Source organism: Otolemur garnettii, unplaced genomic scaffold (genome assembly GCF_000181295.1).
Source record: "Otolemur garnettii isolate 467f Iridium unplaced genomic scaffold, OtoGar3 scaffold00026, whole genome shotgun sequence".
Classification (NCBI taxonomy): domain Eukaryota; kingdom Metazoa; phylum Chordata; class Mammalia; order Primates; family Galagidae; genus Otolemur; species Otolemur garnettii.
This window is the reverse complement of record NW_003852421.1, coordinates 8,900,068-8,912,014: the sequence shown is the minus strand read 5'-3', so window position 1 is coordinate 8,912,014 and position 11,947 is coordinate 8,900,068. Positions and strand designations below refer to the sequence as shown.

Genomic DNA, 11,947 nt, shown 5'->3' with positions numbered 1-11,947 from the left:
ATGATACGGAGGGACGATAAGGTGACAGGATGCCAACGGTGTATAGCTACAAAGATCTGGGGCCTAACTTTTCTGCAGGCACGAAGATAATGCTGTCTCACTTAGTGAAGCTGTAAACAGAATAACTTACCTAACAGAGAACAGTTGTGATACTTCCTAGTCTGGCATACAGAGGCCCCAGGGAGGTACCAGGGAGACTATTCCAGTTTGCAATATATTAAAATGATTTTATCCTGGTTAGCAAATAGCCATAAACCTGGCCTGGCTAGAGCCCACCAGGAGCTCCCCACAGTTCTGGCTCAGTCTGTTCCAATTGCTCAGTGCCTGTGGAAGCTTAATATTGCAAATATCATCCCTGGATTCTTCCATAGCAATTTAGAGACAAAAAGAGTGGACTAATGCAAAATTTAAAAAGAAAAGAATAGAATGGAGAAACACAGAAGTGTCTGAGCCAGCAAAACTGTATGTGAGATTCCCCACGTGCTGCCTCTCTGAGCTGCAAGCAGCCTACCACACTAGAGATCTATCTTTCCTGTCATTCAATGTCTCCAAGGCCTGAGCTCTTCTCTTTGTACTATCCAATGGCACCAGCCCAAGCTCTTTCTCTGATTACTACTCAGGATTTGAAGAAGTTTCGTACCCCCTGCCATTGTTGTCATTACTGCTATTCCCTACCATGTGCTGGCTGTATGGCCAGTAGTTGTCAAAGCCCTCCATGGCCCCAGACTGAGGCAGGTTTTGTAAAATCTAGCAAGTTTTCCACCAAGCATGCATTGGCATGGTAAAAATGATGTAGTAAGCAAAATATCATACAACTAAATGTTCATGATTAGGGCTCAAGGGACATGTGGAATTGATCTTCGTAGTAGAGTTAAAAAGTTAATTTCACTCATAGGTCACTTGCATGCTGAAAATAATCTATATTTATCCAAACTGCCTACCAGTGTATCCCATCTCTGGGCAAGTTTAAGAAAAAGGGTATTGCATCTTGCCTGATGTAGGACTCTAGACAAGTCACTCACCCTTTCGTTATGTTTTATTTCTTTGGGCTGTCAAGTGGGCTAATAATAATGGTCCCAGTTTCCCAAAGGGAATGTTGTGGGGGAGAGGAGTAGAGATCAAATGGGAATAGAGATGTGAAAATGCCAAGGGGAGCCAAGTTGTCTGCAAAGATGAGGGGCTTATCTTTGAGCCCTTACTGTCAAGTCAGTAAGGTCATGAGAGCAAAAACATTCCCTTGCCTTAAATACATCCACACCTAGGATCCCAGGAACTGTGAGTAGAGACAAGAGAAAGCCAAGACAGACAGAACTCCATTGAGAGCATAGCTTGAAAACAATGTGTTTTATCCATTGAGAACTTGAGCTTGAAAATGAGCACAGAAGTTAAAAAACACACACACAAAATGTTGCTTTGCATTGTAGAGTAAAGGAGAACTGAGCAAAAGGGTTCCCCCTTCACTCATATTATATAAAGATTATTTTGATGATTAAAATCTAAAATGGAATAATATTGAGTTCCTAGTTATGCTCCATTTTATCCTATAGAAATGACTTGTTGAGATTTTTATGCCCCCTGATACTCCTCTTTTCTTCCCCTACATTTCTTGTCTTTCATCTTGAGGGGCTAGATCTCCCAATCATTATCTATGAGGCGGAGGCAAAACTTTTACAAAGAGTGATTTTTCCTTTGCCACTCAGATCCCTCTATCAAGGTTTGATGGGACATCAGTTTCACTGACCTTCAGGTGCCTCTGGGAGGAACAGCTGCGCTCAGGTGTCCAGACTGCAGAGATGCTGCAGCTCTGTGTCATCATAGGTTAGTCATGTCCCTTTCTGGGCCCTGGCTTTTTCACCTGGGAAGACAAAATGCTGCTTTTCTCAAGGTTAGAAGCAGCATTCCACAGGGAACTCTGGGTTAGTATGATATCCTGAGTTATGTTTCAGGGAAGTGCAAGCAGGATTAAAGCCAGTGGTTTCCACCAAAAAGGAAGCCAATCCCTGTGAGTAAAAATGAAGTCTTATTAGTAAGTACTCCCCCTCCCCAAAGGTCACCACTCCCCATCCAAGGTCCTCTGGCCCTTGGAGTCCTGAGATCAAAGCTCGCCTGAGCTATTTATGTGAAGAGAAAAATCTGTCCTAAGTGAGCTTCCAGAAACCATGCCTATACTAGGAAAAAAAAAAAAAAGCAGGAAGTGTGACAGACGACATCAGTTCACCCCTCAAGCTGACATGAACCTTGAATATTACTGAATTTTTCCTCTATATGTTTGCAAAATATTAATTTTCTATGAATCTTCCAACTTATTTTACTGGTAATCCTCATGCCCTGGAGTAGCTGCTCCCGGACTTTCATTTTCTTGTTGGTTACTGAAGCAGGAAGCCTCAGGGAAGAGGATTTAAAGGTCTGACAGGTAAAAAAACAAACAAACAAAAACTCTTATCACTCTTACTTGACCTATTTTCACTCTGTGGCTTCTCCCATTCCAACTTCCCCTTAAATATAGGCCCATATCCACTAAACTTGGGTCTTCATTTTTTTCATACCATTTCTCAACTTCTTTGTGTCATCTCAGACTCTTCAAGCAGTTAGAGAAATCCCCTCACTCCCTCATCTAACAGATAAGAAAATTCACTGTTTAAGGGGATAGAACTGTTTACTCAAATGGACTAGTGGCCACATTCAGGCTGAGCACCTTATCAATGTAGATGAAACTCATTTTCCCCTTGAGAATTACACTCTGAAAAACAGCTTGCTAGATAAAGTAAGCTTAGTAGGCAATTCTTCAAAGGCATTAGACTGTGCCTTAAAAAATCAATCAATAAATATATAGGAAACAAAAGAAAGTGTCAATAAAAATGAAAACACTACCTAGGATATTGACTATGTGCACTTGAAGATGTTTCTTGACATTCTTCTGATGTGTCACTGTTTGGACAGCAGTGATCAGCATGGGCTGATATTTGTGGAATGCCGGGCAACATTTCAGACACTGTTAGAGAAGGGCAGCGAAGATTCTCGAAGTCTGATAATCACTTATGGACACACAATACTGTCCTATCCTATCATGGTTTAGCAGAGGCAGCCAAGGCAAATAGAGAAAAAAGGGGTGCTGCCAGGCAGGTGACCTAGAATCAGGACCTGGTGCCTCCACCTCCATGGGCATGTGGCCAATCCTGGGCAATTGTGAAGCAGCAAGAGTATTCAATGTTCCTTAATAAACAAAATTCTTAATCAGAGAAAATTTAAAAAAATCACTCAGAGCCTCTACTTGCAGCTCTGAGCAGGGAACTTTCTAGAAGCAGCTCTGGTGTGGAACTATATGTAAACAGGTATATTCAAGTGGAAGCATCTTGCCATTACTTCCTCTGGTCCATTAATATGGAGAAAGCACCTCTCACCACACTGTCAGTTTAAATTGTTGGATCTTGCCTAATAGCTGAGCAAAGTTAATGGATGAAGTCCCCAGAGAGTTTTCAGGTAAAGGAGAAGCAGGAGGTTGCCCTTCAAGGAAAGACAGACCTGTTAAAGCTGGATTTTTTTGTTGTTTTTACCTTAATATGATATAGATCAAGGTCTCTTTAAAATTAGCCTAGGCTGTTTTCCTTGTTACCTTTCTATGAAACCATCTTTAATCACTTCCCTTTATAATTCTTACCACTTTGGCCCACCCCTTGGGAATTTCAGAAATGATTCAAAATCAGTACAGTAAGGAAAAAAAAATATTTATTTTCTAAAGTCATTACCTTGACAGGCAAAACAAAGCATTTTCTCAATTCCATTCAGAAATACATTTTAAAAAAATACATAGACCAATATGGCCTGCCCAAACATATATTTAACATGGTAAATATAAGGAATAAATTGTTTGAATATAAATATCTATAAAAAAATAAGTACATCAAAATCCAATCCAACCTCTTCCATTAGACAGTTTACATAAAGGAAAATAATTTCACTGCTTTAAAGCATAACCAACATTTACTTTTCTGTATCTTTCATAAACAACCCTATACCATTGTGTTTCCAAAAATCAAGGCAAGGGACTCTTCTGATTCAGTCATCTTTTTTCTTATGAATCAGAGCTAGTAGATTACCATAAAAATGTTTTATCTACTACTGATAGATCAGATCAGACTTGTATGTAGTATGGGGCTTGAGGGGCGAGGGCTGCAGCAGGGGGAGGAGTTTGGGGTAGGAATTAAGGTGGAAAATACTTCGGTCAGAGTGCAATATAGGTGAGGTAGACTCATATTATGAAACACATCCTGATTTTCAGTAGTAACAGTTTTGCAGTTTTGCATTTTATGAATTTTTTTTAAAGTCTTTTTTTTTTTTTAAACAGGAGTATTTGTCCTTCAAGTGTGTTTTCAATTTGTGCATTCCTTAGAAAATCTTTGCATGGACTTTGGAGTTTCTCCCTGAAATGTGCCAGGCGCCTGAGTCAGACACAGACCCTCCCTTAGGACCTTCTTTAGAAACTCCACCCTCTTGTGGAATATCCTCCCTCCCTCCGGAGGATGCCACCCTAATTCAAATGTCTTGTGTCTTTCTGCTTTCTGAGAGGTCCATTGTCATCCCTAAACAAAAGAAGAGCCGAAAGCAGTTACCACTGATGGAAGCAAATGAAGACAGTTTGGGGGAACTCCTTAACTTTTCTTGGAATGTTTAGAACAAGGACGCTGGTCCTTTGCCAGTCAGGAACAAGAAAGAAATGGTCTAAGCAAGGAAGACACTTCTGCTCTGATCCCAGCCAGCCTGGAGAGAGTGCAGAGTTGGCCACATGTCTCTCTCCTCAGAGGCCATGTTTTCAGACAGTCCCAGAAGCTCTGTAATCAATGTGTTCGGTTGTGGTTCACCTTCTGCTCTCGGTAGAGCTCAGCTTTCAGCTTTGCAACACGAAAAGATGTTTTGATGCTATTGCTCATGGCCTCCAACCTATTAAAACAAGATAAGAGAAAACAAACCTTATTTTTTAGAAAAAAAAACACTCCTCTGGAAAAGAAACATCTAAAATTAGAATCTGGCACAAACAAATCTAAATCTGGTTCAGAACGTTCACCAGCAACCACAGCTCTTTGATAAAACCTCAAGTGGTATCTATTACCATTATAAAAATAAAGTCTTGCCCTGTATGCTTAGGATGGGGGAGAAGGGTCATATGTTCAAGTCCAAGGAGATTTGGGCATTAAATACAATTTTAAAATAAACTAGAGATGTTCTTATTCCTTCTATAGCCCCATCCAACCTCCACAACTGTAGGACTCAGCATAAGTTTCAAAGAGTCAAGGACATCTTCTTAATCACATAAGAAATTGAAAGCAACTTTGTTGGCAAGAGAGAAAAAGAAAGGAGGCATACAGGTAGGCCCAAAGCAAATACTTTATGGTAATTAAAAAAAAAAAGAATTTTGGCTTTTTGCAGGCCTAATGCTTTCTTTGTACAGGAGAAAAAAAGAGGGAAGAACTATGATGCTGATTTAATAGTTGACATAAAACCAATAAAAGGGAAAAATTATAATTTCTGGGTCAGTTCAGAAACTGTGATCATGTGGGGAGCATGACCAATCTGAGATCATTAACTATGGGAATGATAATGGCAGGTCTGAAAGAATAGACAGCTGAGGCCTGCCTCACAGATCGGTAGTAAACAACTCAGAAATCACTCCTGCCTGTGCTTTAGAACAATTTAATCATGGTATTTCTTGCCATTAGATTTCTAGGAAAAGTTTCCATAGACCATGATAGAGAAATGCAGAACATATGACAGATGTTGAAAGTAGGTTTCCTCCCTCCAGCTTGTGAACTCCAAACACTTCAGCATTTGGAAGGGTCATCACTACAGAGCTGCTCAGGGCAATATGGTGTTGCCTAACGCAACCGTCCCAGCCCATACCCGGCTCTGTTCCAGCCCACGACCGACTAGGAAATGAGAGAGCTTTGGGAATGATTTTGGCTCACCACCAAATGCATTTCCCTATTAAAAAAAAAAAGATAATAAACCTGAAAAACAGTATGTTCTAATCTCACCAACCCTACCTAATGACTTTATTTTCCCTTTGGCCATTTGAATAACTGCTACTTTCTGAATACCATACATGGCACTATGATTTTTTTTTTTTTTAAAGAAATGTACTCTCCTTGAGAGGATTTTTAACTTCTCAGGGAAAGTGCTAAATACATTGACTCAGAGAGGGAAAGACTGAGATACGATCCAATGACAAAGATGTTGCTTTGGGGTATATTTTGCCTGGAAAATCAACCTGTATACCAAATGTTGTGTGCTAAAGTCCAGAGGCAAGCAGTGGCATTCAAGGCCTTCGTGGATAAATCTAAGAGGGATTTCTCTGTTGTTTTTAATCTACAGGACAAAAGACCCCTCTGTTATTGACTTCTGAGTCTTTCTCCTACCTAGGTAAGAAGAACCAGGGGAGGAGGCTGTTAGCATGGCTGACCAGGGCTGGCTATGCTTAGGGAACCCTTACCTTCTCATTTTCCTTCCTTCCACTAGCTGCTGATGAATACACTTCTTCCCAAGTTTAGAACAGTCTTTTCCTTTCTTAGATTTATTCCAGCCTTTCTTCACAGTGTCTTGGGCCCTGTTGAAATACACAGAGAAAAAACATTTCAGCAAGGATATCTTCAGTTTTACCTTGACTTTCAATGTCTCTATGCCTCTCTCTAAAACAAAAAGGCAGAAACCAAACAGGAAGGAGGTCAGGAGGTGGAGCTGTTCAACTGATCGAAACGAAGGTATTTCTACTCACCTGAGTTCTTTTCCTGTTTGGCAAAAACTCCAGCACTTCTTGTCTTGTTGGCTAGCGCACTGGCATCTGCTCCTGGCGTCTGTGGCCTTTGTAGGAAATAAATCCTTCAAGGAGCGCCTGGACCGAGAAGGGCTTCCAAGTCCATAGGGAACAACGTGCCTATTATCAAAAGAGAGAAACAGAAAGTATTAGCATAACCAATAGTCTTCAAAACCACACCTTCTTTGGGGCACACTCATTCCATTCGGCACACAGGGAGCTCATCACACAGTGCTCGGGAGCATAAGTTAGGAGAGTTCAGTGTGCCAAGGCTCAGGAACCCATCAACGGTCCTGGGTGTGTGTACCCAACCAGGAAAGAACCAGTTTTTCTAACTCAATAAAACTCCATTTTCACCGTAACAGAAGTTCAGTTTCTTCTTGACACAAGCAATGGTGGGGGTTTCCCCCCAAATTACGACATCCCTGCTTGGTATCTTTTTCATAGTTTCTTCCTCTTTTAAAGGTCTATTTAGTTAATAGCTATGGTGAAGGGACAGGAGGAGGAGACTTCAATGCAGAAACTATGACTCACAAGGTTTGTAAAACCTATTTTCAATTCAAATCATATATGATAATGCTAAAAGTGCCCCCTGAGGGGTAGGAGGAGACACGTTTGCACATTTCTCCTGCAGCTCAGTGATACCGCATGGCTGCAGATGGACTCGTGGCCAGAGCGCTCTCCAAAAATCTCCAAAGGGTTCGTTTGAGTCCCATTTAAGGAATAAAGCCCTCTTCTTGAAGTATTACCTTACTAAGCATTTGGCTCACTGTCTTTTTTGTTTGGTTTGATTTTGTTTGGATTTTGGTCATCCCTCCCCCTACTATGACATTGCAGACACAGTGAGCCTGTGCTTGCAGTTGACTGCTTCTGACAGTGAAGTAGTGTCCGAGGCAAAGGAGGGAAAACACTTTTCTTCACTCTGGAGGCGAATGAGAACGCTATGGATGGTATTTCTATTTCTGCCTTGCAACTGGCTTTTCTAAAGAGAAAGCACAGAACAGGAAGGGGACTCAGCTTCCAGTTCTAGCCCTGCCACAAACTCATTCCTGCACTGGGGACTTCGATATCTTGGCCCTTCGTTTTTCTATAAGCAAAATGATGGGATTGGATTATAACCTTCCCTAATCTTTCCTGCCTCTCAATCTCTACCCTCCCATGAGAAGCACAGGCTGGACTAATCCACGCTGACCTCAGCAGCTCATTCCCTAAACCCCATCAGCTCCCACTGAGAGCATCCCGAGGGCCCTCCCATTGGCGCTCCTCATCTGAAATGTGCCACGGCCTCCTCCTTGTCCTCAGCTCTTTTCATCTATCCTGAAGAGAGCGGCCTGAGCCACGGGGCCTCGGAAGCCTCTCCCCTCAATGGTCAAGGACCAAAATGTCCTACGATTTTCAGGAATGGAGGAGCCCAGAAAAGTCCCCATGGAGGCACTTCCATCAGGGTCCAAACCAGAAGCTCCCCAGAAAAGGAGCGCTGAGGAATGACTAGAGTTACGATGCCCTCTAGAGACTCACTCTGGAGTGTTGACCCAGATGATGTCCAGGTGGCAGAAGTAGACACACTCTTTATCCATCAGGGATGAGCAGGAGCAGCGCTTGGACCTGCGGGGCCGCCAGGGTGCACTGGGAGAGGGCTTCTCCACTCCGTTATCATTATCAGCCCGGGTGCTGAGCTCAGCGCCAAAGACTGCTGGGGAGAGAAAGAGTAGGTCAGTGGGGGATGTCTCCTCCGAGGCCCAAAGTCTCGCTGGGTCCTGGTACTTACACCAGAGCTAGCAGCACAGATAAACACTGATGAGCACACAGCCTGACTTCAGCAAGAGACACAAGCAGAAGGAAAGGGGTTCTTTATTTCCCCGCGCTTAACCTGATTGCACCTTTACCCTCATTGGCTTATCCATAGATTATACAAAGGCAGAGAAGAAAAACGCCTGAGAAGGAATGCGCCCTTGACGCAGGCTTCAAGGAAATACTTGGACATGCTAATTGTTGGAAATCCGGGTTGGTTTCTGCACGGGACTTAGTAGGACAGCACAACCCAGAGTGGCTTAAAATTGGCTGATGGCTAAAGATACATCTCATTGGCTTCTCCTAGCCTAGGGGCCACTTCCCCATTCAGGATGTCCTTCCCTTTAAGGGGGTACCCACCACTTCACATCCCGTGTAGGGCTCCTTGTACCCCTCAAAGAAAATATACACCTGTTGAATCAGGTAGGGACAAAATGAGGGGAGACGGAAGAGAAATTAACTCTCCCATATTCATTTCAGGTGGGGAACGCCACAGAAATCAGTGAGCTAAAGTGAAGCAGCTCAGGGGACACAGAAATCCAAAACCCTTGGGGAGTCTGCCTTGCGTGCAGTCTGCCACCTCCCCTTTCCCACTCTGGCATCGCCTCTTCCTTCTGACAATATAACTGTGCAGCTTATCTGCCTAATTTTGTACATTTTAAATGATCAGACACATTCCAGGAGTTTCATCCCCTTGACATCCTTTCTCTTTAGTTAGGGTCATGCAAAGACAAAAAAAGTGCATTGACCCTAAAAAAAAGAGGGGAGCCAGGCAGATGCACACGCACAGTCTAAATCCTTAAGCAGCCAAGAATATTCTAGTTCCCTTCCCAGGACAGGTGAATACAACTGAAAAGAGCTCACACTGCTTCAGGTGCCAAAAACCTGCCAAAAGAAACCTAAAGTCAATAATGACAAATTTTAAAGAAAACATCTGCTTCACCTTGAAACCGCGGGGGGGGGGGGGTGTTATTCAACAGACTCTTGTTCTGCAAGAGATTTTACTGCTCGTATGTATATCCCTTGAATAACTTGAATAAAATTCCTTGGCTTCAAGCTGAAATGTTTAAATACTTTACACATTAGCACACTATTAAAGCAGTGTTTAAAGAAGGTCTGTATTCCTGTACGGTCTATGTATCTGTCTGAACACATACATTGGAAACACACATTTGGCTAAATAATATCTATTCTCTTCTTGAGCTACTTTTTTTTAAAGCCAAGCACACATATTATGCAATAATTAACATGATAATTTGTGTTAATGCTATATTATATTCAATTGTATTCAGCTGAGGAATTTTAAATTTTTCCCTAGAAACTTCAGTAACGTAGAGGACTCATTCCCAGACACTTGCTCTGGAAGCTGCAGTCATCAAGAGCAGGGAGAAAAACAGAAGCAGTGAGAGCATTAAGATGGATAAAAAGACAGAAAGGTTCCGAGATTTACAAGTCGGCACGCCTACCTGTTTCTGGAGTTCCTTGGAATGCCACAAACAGCAGAGAGAAAATCATGGGAAAATAATCCATTCTGGAAAAGGGAATCAAAAACCTCCCGTGCAAACTGAACCCGAAGTAGAAGCAAGAATAACAGCTTCAGTTCTCTCGGAGCCTTGCGGGTTGTTCAGGTCTCGAGGCGATCCTTCAGTCTAAGTGCCCTTCAACCGGGAGAAAAAGCTGGAAAAAGCCGTTCCTGCCGGGAGGGAAGGCGGCGGGAGCGGTCTGCAGGCGCGCCAGGCGGCGGTGGCTCTCCGGACCGCAGCGGAGCCTCGGGACCTGTTCGCCCCGGCGCGGATGCAGAGGCGCGTCTGACTCGGACAGCTCTCCGCAGGCTTTTTATATTGAACCCCTATAGAGTGGGGGTAAACAGCTCCAACTTTATTCCAGCCCCAGACAATGTTATTGTGTTATTAGTCACCAACAGGCAACGTGCAGCTGGAGATAAGGCCAGGCTCGAAAGGAAATCACTGCTAACTTCAGAGGCAGACGCCCGCCGTCTGACAATCCAGGGGCAGGGCTAAGAAAAAGAAAATACCCATTGGAGACCTTTGGTAAACCTGCCCGTGCTGTGTGCTGCGGTTGGCTTCCCCTTTTGCAAGCTGCCAGCCTCGGAGTTGAAGAATCAGGAGAGGGACTCCAGAAAAAGTCATACCATTGGTATGAAAAGTATGAGCTACAGTTTAAATAGACTGTATTGTTGTGTGCGGGGAATTTTTTAAATTGTTTTTCACTTCATTTTCCTTTTATGTCTCTCCGATTCTGGTCTCGGTCAAACAAGGGGCCGCTCTCCCTCCTCATTCCCCCCCTACTAGGGGCGTCAAACGATTTTGGCAGATCGAGGTGCTTCTCTCTCCCTTCAAGCCCCTGCCCCCAAGTCTTTTTTGATAAAGTTTTTTGAGTTTACGTGAGACTGATCTGTGCGGCAGATTGACAAGAAAGGGAAACTTCAAAAAAATAATAATTAAAGCAGCTTGGAGTACGTACCCGCTCTTTTCAACATCAGGAGTCCCCCTGAGCTCTTTCCTGCGCCCACCCTTCGCGTTCCGAATCGCCGCGCGGTCAAAACCACCACTTGTAGGAAATGCGGGAGAACACCAGGGGGAGACGGAGAGCTACCGGGGCTGATGTTAGATTAGACGGACCGTAAAAACCTGGGTTTCTAAATGACTGGAGGAAATGCAACCCGTGCTGGGGGCCCAGGAAGGGCGAGGATGACGTAGAAATAGGAGAGGAGGGTGCACTTCAGAATATCCCGTTTATTCCCTACCCAGGGACATCTTTTCTGGGGTTTTTTTGGTTTTTTACTTAATTTTTTTTTCACTTAGGGCAAAAAGGTGTTCTTGTACAGGGTTACGTGACTATGCACTGAGTGTGGTGGTGGAGGAAATGCCGATGCTGAATGAGGGTATCAGACAATACCTTATGTTTGATAGTATGTTCACATTTGCAAAACAATGTCCTATCTATTTAACTTTCAAATGTCCCCATGTGTGACCACATGGCCCCTACTGTACAGGTGACAAGATGCTGTAGTGAATAAAGCAAAATATACATGTAAAATACTGACTTTTTCAATGAGCCCCATTTTTAGATGAGAAAACAAGATCCAGGCTTTCCCAGTGAAAAAGAAAGGTGATCTGGGAAAGGTGTCTTGGAGCCCCATTTTTAGATGATTTAATTTGTGTTATTAAATTCTTGCCTCTTTCCTGTATAGGAATAAAACAAGTCTCCATCTAGCGTCTAGGGATACCATTAGGTGGATGCTGCCTCCATCTCCTCATTTTGTATTACTCCGATCTTCCCAGGGGTGAGTGGGGGTGAGCGGCAACTGTGGATTCATTTCCAATACTC

The 11,947-nt window shown here is 43.2% G+C and overlaps 1 protein-coding gene across 1 annotated transcript; it reads right to left on the bottom strand.

The window, feature by feature from the left end:
- Nucleotides 1-4,311: 4,311 nt before the first annotated feature.
- Nucleotides 4,312-10,141, bottom strand: EDN1 (endothelin 1). Its single transcript, XM_003788369.3, has 5 exons — nucleotides 10,063-10,141; nucleotides 8,324-8,498; nucleotides 6,767-6,925; nucleotides 6,485-6,598; nucleotides 4,312-4,938 (listed from the first exon to the last, which is right to left on the bottom strand). The coding sequence occupies exons 1-5, from the start codon at nucleotides 10,124-10,126 to the stop codon at nucleotides 4,836-4,838; spliced, it is 615 nt and encodes a 204-aa protein (XP_003788417.1). The 5' UTR covers nucleotides 10,127-10,141; the 3' UTR covers nucleotides 4,312-4,835.
- Nucleotides 10,142-11,947: the final 1,806 nt, after the last annotated feature.

Coding starts and splice junctions, on each gene's coding strand:
- EDN1 (XM_003788369.3), bottom strand. CDS start 10,126: ATGGATTATTTTCCCATGATTTTCTCTCTGCTGTTTGTGGCATTCCAA. Junction 6,926..8,323: donor ATCTGGGTCAACACTCCAGA/GTGAGTCTCTAG, acceptor TTTTGATAATAG/GCACGTTGTTCCCTATGGAC. Junction 6,599..6,766: donor CAAACAGGAAAAGAACTCAG/GTGAGTAGAAAT, acceptor GTATTTCAACAG/GGCCCAAGACACTGTGAAGA.